The following is a 19,973-nucleotide window of genomic DNA, read 5'->3' on the forward strand; positions in this document are numbered from 1 at the left end:
AGGTGAGGTTAGAGGAGCGGAGAAAATCAAGAGCACAGAAATTCAAATTTATCCCTTGTGGTTCTTAATTATCATGCACTGTCCATGACCAGACTGCTGATCAGCCACTAATAAAGGCATGGTGGAAAGCTTAAATCAGTTATGGAGTGAAAGTATGAGTATGTAATTCACTGAAATACTGCAGAAGAACTTGTCTACCACCCCAAAAAAAAATCTAAATGGATGTCAAAGGGTGAATAATGGGCAGTGCTTTCAAGACATGAAATAAGATATTGTACCTATAGTAGCCTTAATAGTTGAAAAGAGGTTTGACTTGTGCTGTTACATAATTCATTTCACTGCAGATTTCTGTATATCCTGGCCAAATAGTTACATGTGAGTCAAAGCAGGCTTCTCATTTAGGCACAAAGAGGATGAAGTCAAATTTGGTACCATCTCAATCTCATAACTACATACTTTTCTTATTAGTTTCACTGTAGGTACCAGTGTTGTAGCTGAGTCACTAAACCTCAAGTCCGAGTCCAGTCTTGAGTCCCCAGTGGTCAAGTCCAAGTCATTAAAAAAATTTGAGTCGAGTCCACTATCAATCTGAGTCGAGCCCAAGTTGAGTCCACTATCGATCTGAGCCGAGTCCGAGAACAACACTCCAACCGCACCATTTGACGGTGGCTGTTTTAGCACCATTAACATTAATTTGTTCCTGAACATGACATGAACATAATGGCAGAAGACCATGTCAGGTTCACTGAAAATAATTAAGTCAAGTCAAAGTCATTTCCGTGCCAGGACCTGGTCTTCCCAGGCAGTCTCCCATCCCAGTACTAACCAGGCCCTTAAGGCACATTGGGTGGCACCAATCTCCTTTTCCGTAGCCCTCGGCCTCTCGCCTGTACAGCTAGGGTTACAGTGGGGGGTTCGCAGTGTTGTAGTCAGGTCACTAAACCTCGAGTCCAGTCTTGAGTCCCCAGTGTTCAAGTCCAAGTCATTAAAAAAATTCGAGTCGAGACCATGATTGACCCGGTCAAGTCCGAGTTGAGTCCAAGAATAATATTCCAACCGCACCATTTGATGGTGGCTGTTTTAACGCCATTAACATTAGTTTGTTCCTGAACATGATGTATGAACAGGTGAATGTGCGTTCTCTTTGTCAGGGAGTGTGAAGTATTCTGTCAGAGATAGTTGGGAGACGGATGTACAGTGGTGCTTGAAAGTTTGTGAACCCTTTAGAATTTTCTATATTTCTGCATAAATATGACCTAAAACATCATCAGATTTTCACACAAGTCCTAAAAGTAGATAAAGAGAACCCAGTTCAACAAATGAGACAAAAATATTGTACTTGGTCATTTATTTATTGAGGAAAATGATCCAATATTACATATCTGAGAGTGGCAAAAGTATGTGAACCTTTGCTTTCAGTATCTGGTGTGACCCCCTTGTGCAGCAATAGCTGCAACTAAACATTTCCAGTAACTGTTGATCAGTCCTGCACACCGGCTTGGAGGAATTTTAGCCCATTCCTCCGTAAAGAACAGCTTTAACTCTGGGATGTTGGTGGGTTTCCTCACATGAACTGCTCACTTCAGGTCCTTCCACAACATTTCGATTGGATTAAGGTCAGGACTTTGACTTGGCCATTTCAAAACATTAACTTTATTCTTCTATAAACATTCTTTGGTAGAACGACTTGTGCACTTAGGGTCATTGTCTTGCTGCATGACCCACCTTCTCTTGAGATTCAGTTCATGGACAGATGTCCTGACATTTTCCTTTAGAATTCGCTGGTATAATTCAGAATTCATTGTTCCATCAATGATGGCAAGCCGTCCTGGCCCAGATGCAGCAAAACAGGCCCAAACCATGATACTACCACCATCATGTTTCACAGATGGGATAAGGTTCTTATGCTGGAATGTAGTGTTTTCCTTTCTCCAAACATAACGCTTCTCATTTAAACCAAAAAGTTCTATTTTGGTCTCATCCATTAACAAAACAGTTTTCCAATAGCCTTCTGGCTTGTCCATGTGATCTTTAGCAAACTGCAGACAAGCAGCAATGCTCTTTTTGAAGAGCAGTGGCTTTCTCCTTGAAACCCTGCCATGCACACCATTGTTGTTCAGTGTTCTCCTGATGGTGGACTCATGAACATTAACATTAGTCAATGTGAGAGAGGCCTTCAGTTGCTTAGAAGTTACCCTGGGGTCCTTTGTGACCTCGCCGACTATTACACGCCTTGCTCTTGGAGTGATCTTTGTTGGTCGACCACTCCTGGGGAGGGTAACAGTGGTTTTGAATTTCCTCCATTTGTACACAATCTGTCTGACTGTGGATTGGTGGAGTCCAAACTCTCTAGAGATGGTATTGTAACCTTTTCCAGCCTGATGAGCATCAACAACACTTTTTCTGAGGTCCTCAGAAATCTCCTTTGTTTGTGCCATGATACACTTCCACAAACATGTGTTGTGAAGATCAGACTTTGATAGATCCCTGTTCTTTAAATAAAACAGGGTGCTCACTCACACCTGATTGTCATCCCATTGATTGAAAACACCTGACTCTAATTTCACCTTCAAATTAACTGCTAATCCTAGAGGTTCACATACTTTTGCCACTCACAGATATGTAATATTGGATAATTTTCCTCAATAAATAAATGAAAAAAATATAATATTTTTGTCTCATTTGTTTAACTGGGTTTTCTTCATCTACTTTTCGGACTTGTGTGAAAATCTGATGATGTTTTAGGTCATATTTATGCAGAAATATAGAAAATTCTAAAGGGTTCACAAACTTTCAAGCACCACTGTAAGTGCAGAAGGTGTGTTTATTAATACAAGTGAAGACAGGTAAACAATCCAGAATGGCAGGCAAAATCATAAAACGGTGAAATGGGTAATAGGTCAAGTGAGGCACAAACAGGCTATCGTAGACTCGGCAGACTCAAACACGAGAAACAGGAAATCAGAGATCAGGAAACCAAACAAGGAACTAAGGCTCAGTAATGTGTCAGCAACTCAATACTTCGCAAAGTAAGTGCGTTTTCACAGACACGGTGATTGTGCCTTAATCCTGTGCAGGTGCGAATTGTTTACGGCATGCACGTAAGAGTCCGCTTAGCGTGTGCGCTGTCCGGACCGCGCCCTTGAGTCTGTCTGATGCACGTGTGGCACTCTTATGCGAAATTAGTACAAAAATTAACGTAGATATAAAAATCTTATGCCAAATTATTATGGCATGTTACAAAAAATAAAGAAAAAATCTTAGTCCTTGTCTCCAATTTCCGAGTCCTAATGCAGTTAACGCACGAGTCTAAGTCCGAGTCATCAGTGCTCAAGTCCAGGTCGAGTCACGAGTCCTTAAAATTAGGGCATGAGTCGGACTCGAGTACTAATAAAATGCTGTATGATGAATAAAAAAATAATAAACAGAGACGTAATGTGCTAAATGAACAATATGATAGTGAATATTTCAGCATATGAATATCACATACACTGATAAAGCTTCAGGGAGAAAATAATTGCCACTGGCAGCCTAAACCCATTTTTTCCCCACATGAGGAATCCATTACAATTCTATGTACAGCCCTACAAGAGAGGGTTTCTTTTTCAAAACAGGTTTCAAATAAAAGCCATTTCAAAAGCTAGAACTTCTAAACATCCAAAAAAGCCCTTGTGGAAACATTTTTCCTTGTAGAAAAAAAAGCTTTTGAAGAGTGTACAGTGCCGGGCATGATATTTTCCTGTAGATATGATGCTGTGATGTACTATGGGTCTGCATGACCATGTCTTATTCCCATTGTACAGTGGGGCAAAAAAGTATTTAGTCAGCCACCAATTGTGCAAGTTCTCCCACTTAAAAAGATGAGAGAGGCCTGTAATTTTCATCATAGGTATACCTCAACTATGAGGGACAGAATGGGGGGAAAAATCCAGGAAATCACATTGTAGGATTTTTAATTAATTAATTGGTAAATTCCTCGGTAAAATAAGTATTTGGTCACCTACAAACAAGCAAGATTTCTGGCTCTCACAGACCTGTAACAACTTCTTTAAGAGGCTCCTCTGTCCTCCACTCGTTACCTGTATTAATGGCACCTGTTTGACCTCATTATCAGTATAAAAGACACCTGTCCACAACCTCAAACAGTCACACTCCAAACGCCACTATGGCCAAGACCAAAGAGCTGTCAAAGGACACCAGAAACAAAATTGTTGACCTGCACCAGGCTGGGAAGACTGAATCTGCAATAGGTAAGCAGCTTGGTGTGAAGAAATCAACTGTGGGAGCAATTATTAGAAAATGGAAGACATACAAGACCACTGATAATCTCCCTCGATCTGGGGCTCCATGCAAGATCTCACCCTGTGGGGTCAAAATGATCACAAGAACGGTGAGCAAAAATCCCAGAACCACACGGGGGGACCTAGTGAATGACCTGCAGAGAGCTGGGACCAAAGTCACAAAGGCTACCATCAGTAACACACTACGCCGCCAGGGACTCAAATCCTGCAGTGCCAGACGTGTCCCCCTGCTTAAGCCAGTACATGTCCAGGCCCATCTGAAGTTTGCTAGAGAGCATTTGGATGATCCAGAAGAGGATTGGGAGAATGTCATATGGTCAGATGAAACCAAAATAGAACTTTTTGGTAAAAACTCAACTTGTCGTGTTTGGAGGAGAAAGAATGCTGAGTTGCATCCAAAGAACACCATACCTACTGTGAAGCATGGGGGTGGAAACATCATGCTTCGGGGCTGTTTTTCTGCAAAGGGACCAGGACGACTGATCCGTGTAAAGGAAAGAATGAATGGGGCCATGTATCGTGAGATTTTGAGTGAAACCTTCCTTCCATCAGCAAGGGCATTGAAGATGAAACGTGGCTGGGTCTTTCAGCATGACAATGATCCCAAACACACCGCCCGGGCAACGAAGGAGTGGCTTCGTAAGAAGCATTTCAAGGTCCTGGAGTGGCCTAGCCAGTCTCCAGATCTCAACCCCATAGAAAATCTTTGGAGGGAGTTGAAAGTCCGTGTTGCCCAGCAACAGCCCCAAAACATCACTGCTCTAGAGGAGATCTGCATGGAGGAATGGGCCAAAATACCAGCAACAGTGTGTGAAAACCTTGTGAAGACTTACAGAAAACGTTTGACCTCTGTCATTGCCAACAAAGGGTACATAAAGTATTGCGATGAACTTTTGTTATTGACCAAATACTTATTTTCCACCATAATTTGCAAATAAGGGGCGGCACGGTGGTGTAGTGGTTAGCGCTGTCGCCTCACAGCAAGAAGGTCCTGGGTTCGAGCCCCGGGGCCGGCGAGGGCCTTTCTGTGTGGAGTTTGCATGTTCTCCCCGTGTCCGCGTGGGTTTCCTCCGGGTGCTCCGGTTTCCCCCACAGTCCAAAGACACGCAGGTTAGGTTAACTGGTGACTCTAAATTGACCATAGGTGTGAATGTGAGTGTGAATGGTTGTCTGTGTCTATGTGTCAGCCCTGTGATGACCTGGCGACTTGTCCAGGGTGTACCCCGCCTTTCGCCCGTAGTCAGCTGGGATAGGCTCCAGCTTGCCTGCGACCCTGTAGAAGGATAAAGCGGCTAGAGATAATGAGATGAGATGAGAATTTGCAAATAAATTCTTTAAAAATCAGACAATGTGATTTTCTGGATTTTTTTTTTCTCATTTTGTCCCTCATAGTTGAGGTATACCTATGATGAAAATTACAGGCTTCCCTCATCTTTTTAAGTGGGAGAACTTGCACAATTGGTGACTGACTAAATACTTTTTTGCCCCACTGTATATAGAGAAGAGGGAAGAACTGGAGAAGAGGAAAGGCTACAAGGAAATAGAAGTGCTTTTGCCCTGTTGAACTGTCATTGCAGGGGACATCTGTAAGAGCGAGTCAGCTAGGTTGAGAGAGGAATGTTTCATGGATGACATAGCAGCACTTTTTTCAGACTCCACACTTATCTTTCTCGCTCAGGTGGTGTACGCATCAAGAGCTGTATGTAGGCAAAAGACACACACACACACACACACACCCTTGTTCTGTCTGCAGAACCGTCCATCTGTGACAAAAAAATAACCTAATATTTTTTCCCCTCAACTTTCTTCTCTCTTCCTACTTTTCCATCCATCACTCTCTCTCTCTCTCTCTCTGTACAACTTCACTGTCTCGGTACTTCTGTTTGCTGTCGACTGCTCTCTGCTCCACGCTGCGTTATAAACAGGGCCGACAGGTAACAGGCTATCCCACTGTGCATCAGAGCCACACTGGGTCTGATACATGTGCCAAAAGTTTATGCATTTTGTACACACAAACACAATAAAGATGGTGAATTGAAACAACGAAGCAAAACCTGAGAAAAATGCGTGCTTCAAAGGTAGAAAACCGGTAATCTGTATACAACAGTTTCACGTGTAAAATGAAATCAGCATTAAACTCTATGCAAGAAGCAGTTACAACTGGATACTAACAGTTTTTAACACATAAACTAATCCCTTAATAAACTGCAATTCAGTGAATTCCACCAAGCTCTACCTTATTAAGGAACGACCCAAGTTCTGGCAGATGAGAAGGAAAAATCTCAGACTCCCAAAGGCAATTTTCTTAAATCACGACTGAGGCTACTTATAAATATCTGAATTAATAGTGTAAACCAGCACGGTATGCCAAAAGGCCAGAGACTGCTGCTGATATTTACAAAGGCTTTAGAGATTTATTAAGAAAAGCTTTGGTAGCCAGGCTTGCATGTTTGATACAAGGAAAAAAAAAATAGCAAAGTGGTGCCATATTTTGCTTGGCTCGCTTGGCCGTTACGCTTGACTGCTGCAATAAAAACCTTTCTCTAGCTCTTGCTCTCAATTGAGCCTTTACACGAAACATGAAATGAGTTTGAAGACCCAGCACAGAAATATCACATGGTAAAATGTGAGAGGAATGTGTACAATGCCATTCCTCAGAGAGCTCTGTCTCAGTGTATTCAGACAGCACTTCATTGCCCCTGTATTGCACTGGACTTCGATCAATAACAGCCAGGGTAGGAGAAGGGGCCACAGTACATAAGAACTAAATAAATCCATACACTGCTCACAGTGTCTGCTCTGATGAAGCTGAGGAATCCACAGAGACAGTCTGACGGTGGGAACAATTTATCTGAAAAAGAAATGTATGCTAGAGCGTATGATGGCTCAGACTAATAACATATACATGGATGTTAATTTTATGGCTTCTGCATTATTGAAACAGTAAAAAAAAATCCAACGAAAAAATGTTACAGAAAAAAACAAGTTTCAGACAAAGAAAATGAAGTGATGGCTGTCTGGGTTTATCTAGAAATATTCTCTTAAAACTGTACGAAATGTTTCTGAGACTTCTGGTACATTTTAAAAGACAGAGGGTTACCATGCCAAATACGAACTTTGCTTAGTTTAGTGCTGTCTGCTGATCTTTGTAGTAGATTTTGTTAAGGTACAAAACTATGGGGGCGGCACGGTGGTGTAGTGGTTAGCGCTGTCGCCTCACAGCAAGAAGGTCCTGGGTTCGAGCCCCGGGGCCGGCGAGGGCCTTTCTGTGTGGAGTTTGCATGTTGTCCGCGTGGGTTTCCTCCGGGTGCTCCGGTTTCCCCCACAGTCCAAAGACATGCAGATTAGGTTAACTGGTGACTCTAAATTGACCGTAGGTGTGAATGTGAGTGTGAATGGTTGTCTGTGTCTATGTGTTAGCTCTGTGATGACCTGGCGACTTGTCCAGGGTGTACCCCGCCTTTCGCCCGTAGTCAGCTGGGATAGGCTCCAGCTTGCCTGCGACCCTGTAGAAGGATAAAGCGGCTAGAGATAATGACATGACATGACATGACAAAACTATGGTTGGTTCGGTACCAAAATTCTGGGTTCAGTATGATAACTGGCATGGTAGAATGGTAACGGTACTAGTTCGGTATCAATGCATGCAATAGATAAATAGACAGATAGATGGCTAAATAAATAACGGGTGGCACGGTGGTGTAGCGGTTAGCACTGTCGCCTCACAGCAAGAAGGTCCTGGGTTCGAGCCCAGTGGCTGACGAGGGCCTTTCTGTGCGGAGTTTGCATGTTCTCCCCGTGTCCGCGTGGGTTTCCTCTGGGTGCTCCAGTTTCCCACACAGTCCAAAGACATGCAGGTTAGGCTAATTGGTGGCTCTAAATTGACCGTAGGTGTGAATGCGAGTGTGAATGGTTGTTTGTCTCCATGTGTCAGCCCTGTGATGATCTGGTGACTTGTCCAGGGTGTACCCCGCCTCTCACCCATAGTCAGCCGGGATAGGCTCCAGCTTGCCCACGACCCTGCACAGGATAAGCGGTTATGGATAATGGATAAATAAATAAATAGCCATACAATCTGATGAAATTAATAAACATCAAAAAAGTTATATCGTTTAAACACTTCATTAAATGAGTGAAAACCCTGACTTCCTGCGTCTGTCTCTCTGTGGGTGATGCGTGTAGAAAGAAGGATTTATAAGTCAGCTAATTTTACAAACATCTGACTAAAATTATTCCTTTCGCCTCGTTATTCTTTCATTCATGAATTCATTAAGGAGCAGACTGCTAAGTAGGCTAAGGCTACATCCATGTTTAAGGTAGACCGCCTTTCAGATTTTTTAAGTCATAAAAATAATTTTCTCTGACATGCAATTATTTTTGCTTAGTGAACTGAAAGCTACTGAATTCGAATCACAGACTTCCAATTTTATCAGTTTTTTTAAAATAGAACAATTAATGAATTTAGGGCCACATGGCCCTAAATTCTCCGCTATTTTTTCCTGCTTCACCATGACGCAATTCAAGATACTACGTCATGCATCACGTGGTGGGCTTTCCCCGTTCACACAATGCATTGTGGGATACAAATTTGAAACAGGAGAGAAAAATGGAAGACGTGAATGAAACGTCAAAGACCGACTACAGAAACGGAATGCGAGAAGAAAAGACGTTATATTGCGAAGGAAAGGAAACGCAGGACCAAACTAATAAATATCGGCGGTCAGCGAGCACCTCGGTGTGATCAGCTGTTCGTTTAGCGACAGAATGATGGAACTGTCAGTGCACAGTCAAGGTAAACCTGTAGATGGCAGTAACGCAACACTGTGGATGCCAGCTGCTGTAAAACCCAAAAGAAGAAGAAGGTAAACCTGCGCATGCGCACACGGATTTCCTCTGTCTGCTTGACTGCGTGAAGTGAGTGATTTCATGCACATTATTTGCCAGGGAATCCCCTCAAATTAAATAACTTCCCAGCCACAGAATGGCCTGGTTTATTTTAGATATTGCAGAAATAAACATACATCACAATAACCAAATTTCAGAGGGAACTAAATGTCACCAATTTTATGAAATCAAAAGGCCGTATCGCTTTAATATATTTTAGTTTTAAAACAGCAATTTTTAAATGAAAACAGGAGAGCGTTTTAGCTCCATATCAGAAATGTTCTCTGTCCATATTAACACGCCTGAACATGACTAACATTAAAAACACTACCCCAGAGTTTTCAAACTAAAACGGGGCCAGCAGCATTTCAAAAGTCTCCGTTTTAAGGGCTCGAAAACGCCGGAGTAGTGTGGACGTCAGGCGTAAACATAGCAAAAGTGATGCACTTTAAAACTAAACTAAAAAGTATTAATGTCTTCACAAATGTTGAATACCTGTGTCTTACAGGAACCACTTCCCTAAAGAACTATCAGCACATGATTGTTTAACCTGTTTTTTTTTATGTTGTTGCCACATTAAACTGAATAAAAAGCTCACAATGCAAAACGGTTTCAGTTCTCTGTAGCACGAACAAAAATAGCCCAACAATCATAAGCCTTTACAAAACAAAAAGGTCTTTCTATGGCATCACTTTAAAAAAATATTGATTTTTAAGAGCGCGGTTCAGAATAAACTGAAGGAACATCACGCTCTCTGAGCATCTCCTTATACTGCTCCACAAGCTTTAACACCACATATTCTGCACATATGACCTTGGCCTAGAGGTACTTGATAATGAATAATAATTGAGCTAATAATTGTTGGGAGTGTTAAAATGGCTGTAATACAAGCTAATTCCCTAATTTACGCATGAGGAATTAGCTGTGCAGGTGAAGGCGAAGGCAGGAATGAGCTGGCTCGGCTCGGTGCTGTACCTGCCGACAGTCTTGGCCGGGTGCGGGGAGTTTGCATCTCCTGGCGTGCGTGAGGGAGCATGTGGTAGCGCTTAGCCTCGTTCACTAGGTCCCGGCAGGCCTCGGACGACTTGATCAGCTCCTCATTGTCCACCACGTTCAGCAGGTAGCTTGGGTGGATAAATGGTAGTCGCACTACTGCCAGCAACTCCGATATGTGCTGCAAGAGAATCAGACAGCAAAAGCGTTTGAATGGAAATGATTAAACCATGGTTATTAATCTTCATGTTCTGTGAAGTACTTAGTAATGTCCCATTTATCTATACTTCATTTATAGCAAGACATTTCGTGTTTGGTTTCACAGATGTTATCGTAATCAGAGTCACAAAAAATCTAATAGTGTATGAAAAGTTATTAATGGTGGAAAAAATCCAAACGGTTATTATTAGTGTTTCATCTTACACTGTCTTCTTCAAATCAGGTCTGGAAAGGATCATGACAAAACTTTGATTCTTTCTTTCATGTATATTCAAACCAGAAGAAGAAGAAGCCTTAATTTGTCATGTGCACACTCAAGCACAGTGAAATTCATCCTCTGCACTGAACCCATCTGAAGCAGTGAACACACACACATACCCAGAGCAGTGGGCAGCTATGCTACAGCACCCGGGGAGCAGTTAGGGGTTAGGTGCCTCGCTCAAGGGCAATTCAGCCCAAGGCCACCCTGTGTTAACCTAACTGCATGTCTTTGGACTGTGGAGGAAACCAGAGGACCCAGAGGAAACACGGGGAGAACATGCAAACTCCACACAGAAAGGCCCCCGTTGGCCACTCGGCTCAAACCCAGAACCCTCTTGCTGTGAGGTGACAGTGCTAACCACTGTACCACCCAGTTCATCAGACCAGACAACGTTTTTTCCAGTTTTGAAGTGTCCAGTTTTGGGGAGTCTGTGCCCACTGAGGCCTCTGCTTTCTGTTCTTGGCTAACAGAAGTGGAACCTGATGTGGGCATCTGCTGTTGTAGGTCGTCCGCCTCAAGGTTTGACGTGCTGTGCATTCTGAGATGCTTTTCTGTTCAACACAAATGTACAGAGTGGTTATCTGAGTTACTGTAGCCTTTCTGTTTGCTTGAGCCAGTATGGCCATTCTTCATTGACCGCTCTGATCAGCAAGGTGTTTCCATCCACAGAAGTGCCACTCACTGGATGTTTTTACTTCATTGTACCATTCTCAGTCAATCCTAGAGACTGTTTCATGTGAAATTCCCAGGAGATCAGCGGTTACAGAAATACTCCGACCAGCCCTGCTGATACCAACAATCACGCCACAGTCAAAAATCATCCATCCATCCATTATCTGTAACTGCTTATCCTGTACAGGGTCGCAGGCAAGCTGGAGCCTATCCCAGCTGACTATGGGTGAGAGGCACGGTACACCCTGGACAAGTCGCCAGATCATCGCAGGGCTGACACATACTGTACCGTAGATACAAACAACCATTCACACTCACATTCACACCTACGGTCAATTTAGAGTCACCAATTACTCTAACTTGCACGTCTTTGGACTGTGTGGGAAACCGGAGGAAACCCACGCAGACACGGGGAGAACATGCAAACTCCACACAGAAAGGCCCCCGTCGGCCACTGGGCTCGAACCCAGAACCTTCTTGCTGTGAGGCGACAGTGCTAACCACTACACCACCACCCGGCCTTATTTTGTCCATTATTTTGCACTGGTGTGTGTTGCAGAATGGACCTGCGTTTCATTTTTGTTCACGTTCATTCCAACCCAAGTTTCACATTATATGGTTTTTCAAATGTATTGATGGAATGATTTATGATTAAGATTAATGACCTTTAATTTAAACAAATGGAAGTCCAAATTAATTAAATAAAGCAAAATTGTCAAAGTGCTTATTCTGATTTCACATGAACAGATTTATTTTTTTACAAAATCACACCACATTATATCAGATTGATTTCTGGTTCCTCAGTTCTTTTGTTCTATCTGGGCATCACAGGTGACAGACTTTCATGTGTGTGTGTGTGTGTGTGTGTGTGTGTGTGTTTTGACCAGCTGCCTGTCGGGACGAGCAGGTTTGAAAGGAGTTGCTATGGTGAGGGGCTCAGTGGGATGATGGTTTGTTTGTGCGCAGTGGGGATCTGCAGGATATTTGCTTGCGCTTGTGTTGAGGGCTATAAACACAAGCCGAACAGGAACAGCAGTAAAGCTGACCTGCCCACCCTGAACTCTCGCACACTGCTTCTAGTGAAGACCTGTTCACACACACGTACTGTCATGACATCTGGGCCTGTGTTCTCTTTTCAGTCTACAGTGTGCTAGCTCTCTGACCATGACATGATGGCCATGTTCACTTTAAGCTCACTTGACATTTATACAGACAACACTATTGACATTTTAGAGTGCACACAATGTAGCAGCAACCTCCAACCATTTCTCTTTTTACCTCAAAACAACAGATTTACTAAGAATTCTATTGTACAAACAACGCAGAGCTAGAAGCCAGGTCTATGAAAAAGCCTTGGAGCTATTTCATACAAGCTTGCCAAGTCTTGGCTGGACTTCAATCTTTTGTATTATACACTTCCTAAAATTGCCCTTCTACTAAATGTTCTAGAGTAATTCTCTTAGAGTTGGCTTTTCTAGAAGAAAGTAAACAGTAGAAAGCTTGTTTGAACTTAATGCATGTGTGCAATCTCAGTATAGTGTGTTAATGCAAAAACTGGCTGGGAGTTCCAGGGCACAGGAAATGTCCCCAGTGGGTGAAAGATTGGGGATTAGTGTTGGTGGTGGGAGCTCTGGCACAGGCATGCTGTTCTGAACACATTTCGCATCTGTTCTAAAATAACGTCACAGCAATATGTCCATGTACCCACCAGAATGCTCCTTCTCTCCTCGCCTTCCCCTTCTTCTCCCTCTCCAGCCCTGCCAGTGCCGCGGCTGTGTCGTTCTAGCCAAACAGCTTTGGAATGGTTCAAGAAAATAATCATCTGCTCCCAAGCCGAGTCACCACAGGGGAGTAAGCAAAGGCTGTTACAGGCAGTGGGGGGATTTATACTCCTGCTCGTAAATTTGACTCACTAAATAAAAAAAACACCGATGCTTGTGAGCTCCTATCCTGTACCAGGCGATTATATGATTACACTAAAATATGCAATCCCCCAGAAGGGGAGAGTAAACAAAGTGCCAAGGTTCTCTAAAGTGACCAACTTCAGCCTGAAGGACAAGAAATAACGGTAAAGCAGGAAGGCAAATTCTGAATCTGATGAATTATAGATTGGCCTAGTTGGATCTCTTGCAGAACCATCTGTGCAGTTATGACCCATGCAGTGACCAGGTTGACTGCTTAAGGCAAAATTGGGAAAAGAAAGGCATTATGGAATGAGGTGTTAAAGTTCAGAGTGTTCACTAAGCATTTAGGAGAAATCAATTTTTCCTAGCTGCTTCAGCAGAAAGGGCTTTTAACACCTTCTAAATCTTTGAGCAATATTCAGGGCAGGATGTCATGGTCAGATATTAAAGGTTGACTGCCTTTCAGATTTTTCAAGTGTAGGTCATAAAAAGAATTTTCCCTGACACTCAGTTACTTTTGTTTAGTGGACTGAAAGCTACTGAATTCGAATCACAGACTTCCAATTTTATTATTATTTTTAAAAATCGAACAATTTATGAATTTAAGGCCACATGGCGGCGGCACGGTGGTGTAGTGGTTAGCACTGTTGCCTCACAGCAAGAAGGTCCGGGTTCGAGCCCCGTGGCTGGCGAGGGCCTTTCTGTGTGGAGTTTGCATGTTCTCCCCGTGTCCGCGTGGGTTTCCTCCGGGTGCTCCGGTTTCCCCCACAGTCCAAAGACATGCAGGTTAGGTTAACTGGTGACTCTAAATTGACCGTAGGTGTGAATGTGAGTGTGAATGGTTGTCTGTGTCTATGTGTCAGCCCTGTGATGACCTGGCGACTTGTCCAGGGTGTACCCCGCCTTTCACCCGTAGTCAGCTGGGATAGGCTCCAGCTTGCCTGCGACCCTGTAGAACAGGATAAAGCGGCTAGAGATAATGAGATGAGATGAGATGAGGCCACATGGCCCTAAATTCTCTGCTATTTTTTCCTGCTTCACCATGACAAGATATGTCATACATCACGTGGTGGGCTTTCCCTGTTCGCACAAGGCATTGTCTCATCTCATCTCATTATCTCTAGCTGCTTTATCCTGTCCTACAGGGTCGCAGGCAAGCTGGAGCCTATCCCAGCTGACTACGGGCGAAAGGCGGGGTACACCCTGGACAAGTCGCCAGGTCATCACAGGGCTGACACATAGACACAGACAACCATTCACACTCACATTCACACCTACGGTCAATTTAGAGTCACCAGTTAACCTAACCTGCATGTCTTTGGACTGTGGGGGAAACCGGAGCACCCGGAGGAAACCCACGCGGACATGGGGAGAACATGCAAACTCCACACAGAAAGGCCCTTGCCAGCCACGGGGCTCGAACCCAGACCTTCTTGCTGTGAGGCGACAGCGCTAACCACTACACCACCGTGCCGCCCCACGAGGCATTGTGGGATACAAATTTGAAACAGGAGAGAAAAATGGAGGACACGAATGAAACGTGAAAGACCAACTACAGTAACGAAAAGCGAGAAGAAAAGACATTATGTTGCGAAGGAAAGGAAACACAGGACCAAACTAATAAATATCGGCGGTCAGCGAGCACCTCGGTGTGATCAGCTGTTCGTTGAGCGACAGAACGATGGAACTGTCAGTGCACGGTCAAGGTAAACCTGTAGATGGCAGTAATGCAACACTGTGGATGCCAGCTGCCGTAAAACCCAAAAGAAGAAGAATAAGAAGGTAAACCTGCGCATGCGCACACGGACTTCCTCTGTCTGCTTGAAGCGAGCGATTTCATGCACATTATTTGCTCGGGAATCCCCTCAAATTAAGTAACTTCCCAGCCACAGAATGGCCTGATATTTTGTGAGATATTACAGAAATAAACATATATCACAATGACCAAATTTCAGAGGGATCTAAATTTCACCGATTTTATGAAATCGAAAGGCCGTCTAGCTTTAATATTTTTTCAGCTCGCCCATGTCAAGATACCTTAAGCAGTCAACCTGGTCACTGCATGGGTCATAACGGCACAGATGGTTCTGTAAGAGATCCACACACTACCATGTTTGCTCACTGTTATGCTGAAAATGACTCACTAGCTAAATAATATCGGGCTTGTTTTGGTCCTGTGGTGATTTCTGTTCCGCTTATATTACGGTACATATGTGGTACAGGTCGGCTGATATACAGCATCCGTAATTGTATACAAATACGTGATAAAATGGCCAGTAAATACAGCTACAAGGTAAGTGTACAAGTGTACAATGATCTCACTTGTATCACGTATAAGTGAACTTAGAGATGTTTATTATTAAATCTTTAATACTTTAATTTATTATGACAACTGATCAATCTGAAAAGGCCAAAATCTTTATTAGTGTAATTAAGCACTTTTAGCACACTACATATTTATAATTTACAGTTAATATTAGCACTGTCTGCCTTTAATAAAGCACTCATTTCGAGTCCCATTAGGATTCATGAGTGACCGGTTAATAAGTTCCACCAAGATTTAGCTTTCTTTATTTTATTGCTAGTCTGTATCATTTCATTTGGCCTGTAGCAATAATAGTGATTAATCTGTAATTAAACATAAGAGCCTCCTCAACTGCGAGTGTGTTTTTACTTCATCTAATACCTTCCAATATAATTTACTATGGCTTTTCTGTGTATGTACAACCACATAAACACTCTTATTGGACACTAGACATCTCTTATATAGATCTTTTCTCTGCGTCTGAATTCCCATCTTGCACAAGGCTCGATTTACCAATGAGCCTGACACCAACGTTATGTGTTGCACACACTCTCATACACACACACAATCAATGTTCTCGACATTGGGACAGTTCACAAACCTATTCAGAACACGGTGGTGTTTCTGTAGCCTTGAACCAATGCTAATCCCAGCACTTCATAACAGCCATGCTGCAAATGTCCTATCCTCTCACAGCTATTACAGCTCCAGGGTGTTCATGCCCAGGCTTGCTTTTAGCAGCTGCTGGGTGCCGTTCAGGACCACAGGGGAGCAGCACTGTCTCTCAATCTGTAACATGACTGGAAGAGGCTCATCACTGAAATAGCACAAAGAAATGGGAATGGGGATCCAAGCCTGGAGAGCAAACACATTGTGCTGAGTGTGTGAATCCAAGAGAAGTAGACTGGGTTCACTAATCACACAATAAGGCCTTAGGATTAAAGAAGTGAGAAAGAAAATGAGAAAAAGTTCCAAGTAGTGAGGAATATTGACAGATACACTGTTAAAAAAAAGCGTTCCTTATGAGTTCTTTGGATAGGTAAAAGGCCTTCTGCTTCCCATGGGACCATCTCTGATTGTAAGAATTCCTCCAGAATTTTTTTTTTTTTTGTACTCCTTCTTTGCCCACATGTCAAGCAGACATACAGAGAAAAGGCTCCTACATCTTTGTTTTTATCAGACTGCTGTCCAATCAAGAAGTCGTCCACATCACCATAGAAAACAGTGAAACGTGAGATGCATCAGAGGCTCTTAACTTATTTCCATTTCCAACAACTCTTTTGCACAAGATATTCATCTCCATTTTGTCTTGTCATTGGTCCAAACTGTGGATTGCTGGTCCATATATTGGCCATCTTAATGTATAGATGTCCTAAATAACTCCTGCATGTGTTTTTGAACAACAGATACCCATTCAGTGAGTGAAAAGTGTTCTTCCAGCAGGCTGGCCTGCTCGATTTCACCAAACGAAGCAAGTCTATATAGTAAACTCATTCAATATGGAGAAGGTATTGACTTACCAGTGAGAAAGGGCATGACTTCTATGTCTGTCTCCCTCCCTCTAGCTTTCACTCTCTTTCTTTCTCTCTCTCTCTCTCTCTCTCTCTCTCTCTCTCTCACACACACACACAGAGTTGTGGTCAGAAGTTTACATACAAGTGACATGAATGTCATCTTGGATATGAATGTCATGGCAATATTTGGGCTTTCAGTAATTTCTCTGAACTGTTCTTTTTCTGTGGCAGAATGTGCAGCATACATCTTTAATTTAAAAAAAAACACACTAGATTTGGTGCACAAGTTTTAATTTTCTTTGGGTTTTCTGAAATTAACACAGGGTCAAAATTATACTGTACATACGGGGTCAAAAATATACATACAGCACACCTAATATTTGGGTAAAATGTCTCTTCGCAAGATTCACCTTGACCAAACATTTTTGTTTACCATGAACAAGCTTCTGGCAGAATTCTGGTTGGATATTTCATGACTTTATGGTAGAATTGGCAGAGTTCAATTAATTTTTTTTTCTTGGCATGGACTCGACTTATAAGCACGGTCCATATATTTTCAACAGGGTTGAAGTCAGGACTTGTTTTAAGCTTAATGTTAGCCTGCTTTATCCTCCACAACCAGCTCTGATGTGTGTTTGGGTTCATTGTCCTGTCGTAAGTCCCAAGTTGTGTTCAAGTTTCTGATGGTTTATGCTGAAGAATTCTGAGGTAGTCCTCCTTCCTCATTATTCCATCCACTTTGTGCAATGAACCAGTTCCACTAGCAGCAAAACAGCCCCAGAGCATGATGATCCTACCACCACCACCAGCTGGTACAGTGTCCCTCTGTACATGGTGGTCATTGTGGCCAAACAACTCAATCTTTGTCTCATCTGACCATACAGCTTTCCTCCAGAAGGCTTTTTCTTTGTCCGTATGGTCAACTTTTAGTTAAGCTTGAAGGTGTCAATTTTAGAGCAGGGGGTTATTTCTTGGATAGCAGCCTCTTAGTCCATGATGATCTGAACTGTAGACAGTGATTCATCAGCTTCCAGTTCATGGCAGGGCTGTGCCATTGTAGTTCCCAGGTTGTTCCTGACCATCCAAACCAATTTTCTTTCAGCTGAGGGTGACAGTTTAAGTTTTCTTGAAGCAAAGTGGCTTGGCAAAGTGACTACACCTCACAATAACTTGGATACAATTGTTTGAACTGATCTTGGAATTTGCAGTTGTTTAGAAATGGCTCCAAGAGACATTCCGGAGTTGTGTACGTACAGTATGCGATCCTCTTTCTCAGATCTGCACTGAGCTCCTTGGACGTTCACATTTTACTGTGTGTTGGTCAATCCAATGACTGCTCTAAACAAACCCTTTTTATGAAGGCACAGAGAAGCTACCAGCTGTAGTCAATCATGATCACTAACAGGAAGCTAAGAGACCTCGGCCTTGGCAAGATAAGAGACATTTTGGAAGTTTCAGCACCTCTGAATGAATAATCTAAGTGAGTGGATGTAAATATTTGACCCTGTATGTATAATTTTGACCCTGTGTTGATTTCAGAAAACCCAAAGAAAATTAAAACTTGTGCACCAAATTCTAATTTTTTTTAATTAAAGATGTATGCTGTACAATCATTCTGCCACAGAAAAGAACAGTTCAAAGAAATTACTGAAAGCCTAAATATTGCCATGACATTCATATCCAAGATGACATTCATGTCACTGTATGTAAACTTCTGACCACAACTGTACAGTCAGCTCCACTATTACTGGCACCCTTAGTAAAGATGGGTAAAAAGGTTCTGCAAAAATGTCTTTGTGGTTAATTACCTTAAATCCACACTCAATGTATGAACATGTTCTACCCTTTTCATTAAAGTGAAAGTACTCTCAGAGAATAGAAACCACTTATCAAAATATAGATTTTAACACCACGTGTTAACTACAGTACATGTGCCACAGGGACCTAAGCCCTCTCTTGTGGTCTCAGCTCAGCTCACAGCTTTTCAGTGGGATTTGATCAGGGGACTGAGGTGGTCATGTTAAAAGCTTGAGTCTTTCACTGAACCATTTCTGGGTGGATTTAGATGTTTGTACAAGATCATTGTCCTGATGGAATTTCCAATCACAACCCAGCTGTAGCTTCTTTACAGAGGCAGCGAGATTTTGATTTAAAATCTCCTGATACTTCACTGAGTCAATGATGTTATGTATCCTGACAAAGTTCTCAGGGTCTTTAGAAGAAAAACAGCTCCACACAAATCACAAATACCTCCAATCAAGTTTTCAGTATAACCATTCTTCTTTTCACATCAAACTCACCTTGAGTCCTTGTGTGCAAAAAGCTGTATTTTTTGTTACGTGTGAATATAGATTCCAGTCATAGATTCAGTGGCATCTAACAAACGTCAGATGCTTAGGTGGGGTTTACATTAGACCGTATCAGCGGATCATCAGATTAACGTTTTTAAAACGATTAGTGTGCACACAGCAACACCAATACACGATTGGCGTGCACACAGCAACGCCAATACACGGATACGCTCGGCTCCGCAGGCATCCTGCGCTCCAAATCACTCCACCCTGAACAGCGAGTGCCCTCTGGAGGGTGCGCACTCCGGCCCTGCGCAACTCACAGAGCGCGCGAGTGAAGTGCACAAGCAGTGATTCGGGACTGAGCCGCTGTGTGTGTGATCCCAGCGCATATCACTTACCACTTGCAAGTGGAAGGATGGCAAGCCTAAAGACAATTATAACTACACAATGGGCAGTATTTGCATCAGTATTTGCAGTATTTTCATACTTTTATACTCTTTAATGAAAGGTGATACAAGGCGGAAGTCCGCGCCATTTTTCAGCAGTCGCGTCACATGACCAACGCCAGCGAATCAGGAAGGTGGATGTCACAGTGACGTTGTCCAATGACGACACCAGCTAGAGC

General features: G+C 42.8%; 1 protein-coding gene across 3 annotated transcripts in view; it reads right to left on the reverse strand.

The window, feature by feature from the left end:
• The window catches only part of LOC132883759 (kelch-like protein 29), a 493,942-nt gene that overhangs the window by 56,065 nt on the left and 417,904 nt on the right, over positions 1–19,973 (reverse strand). For all 3 annotated transcript variants that reach the window (XM_060917753.1, XM_060917752.1, XM_060917751.1), the window contains one exon: positions 10,161–10,359. In XM_060917753.1, coding sequence (XP_060773736.1) covers positions 10,161–10,359 — 199 coding nt within the window. The remainder of the gene's footprint in view (positions 1–10,160; positions 10,360–19,973) is intronic.

This window comes from Neoarius graeffei, chromosome 3 (genome assembly GCF_027579695.1).
Source record: "Neoarius graeffei isolate fNeoGra1 chromosome 3, fNeoGra1.pri, whole genome shotgun sequence".
In the NCBI taxonomy this organism is placed as follows: Eukaryota; Metazoa; Chordata; class Actinopteri; order Siluriformes; family Ariidae; genus Neoarius; species Neoarius graeffei.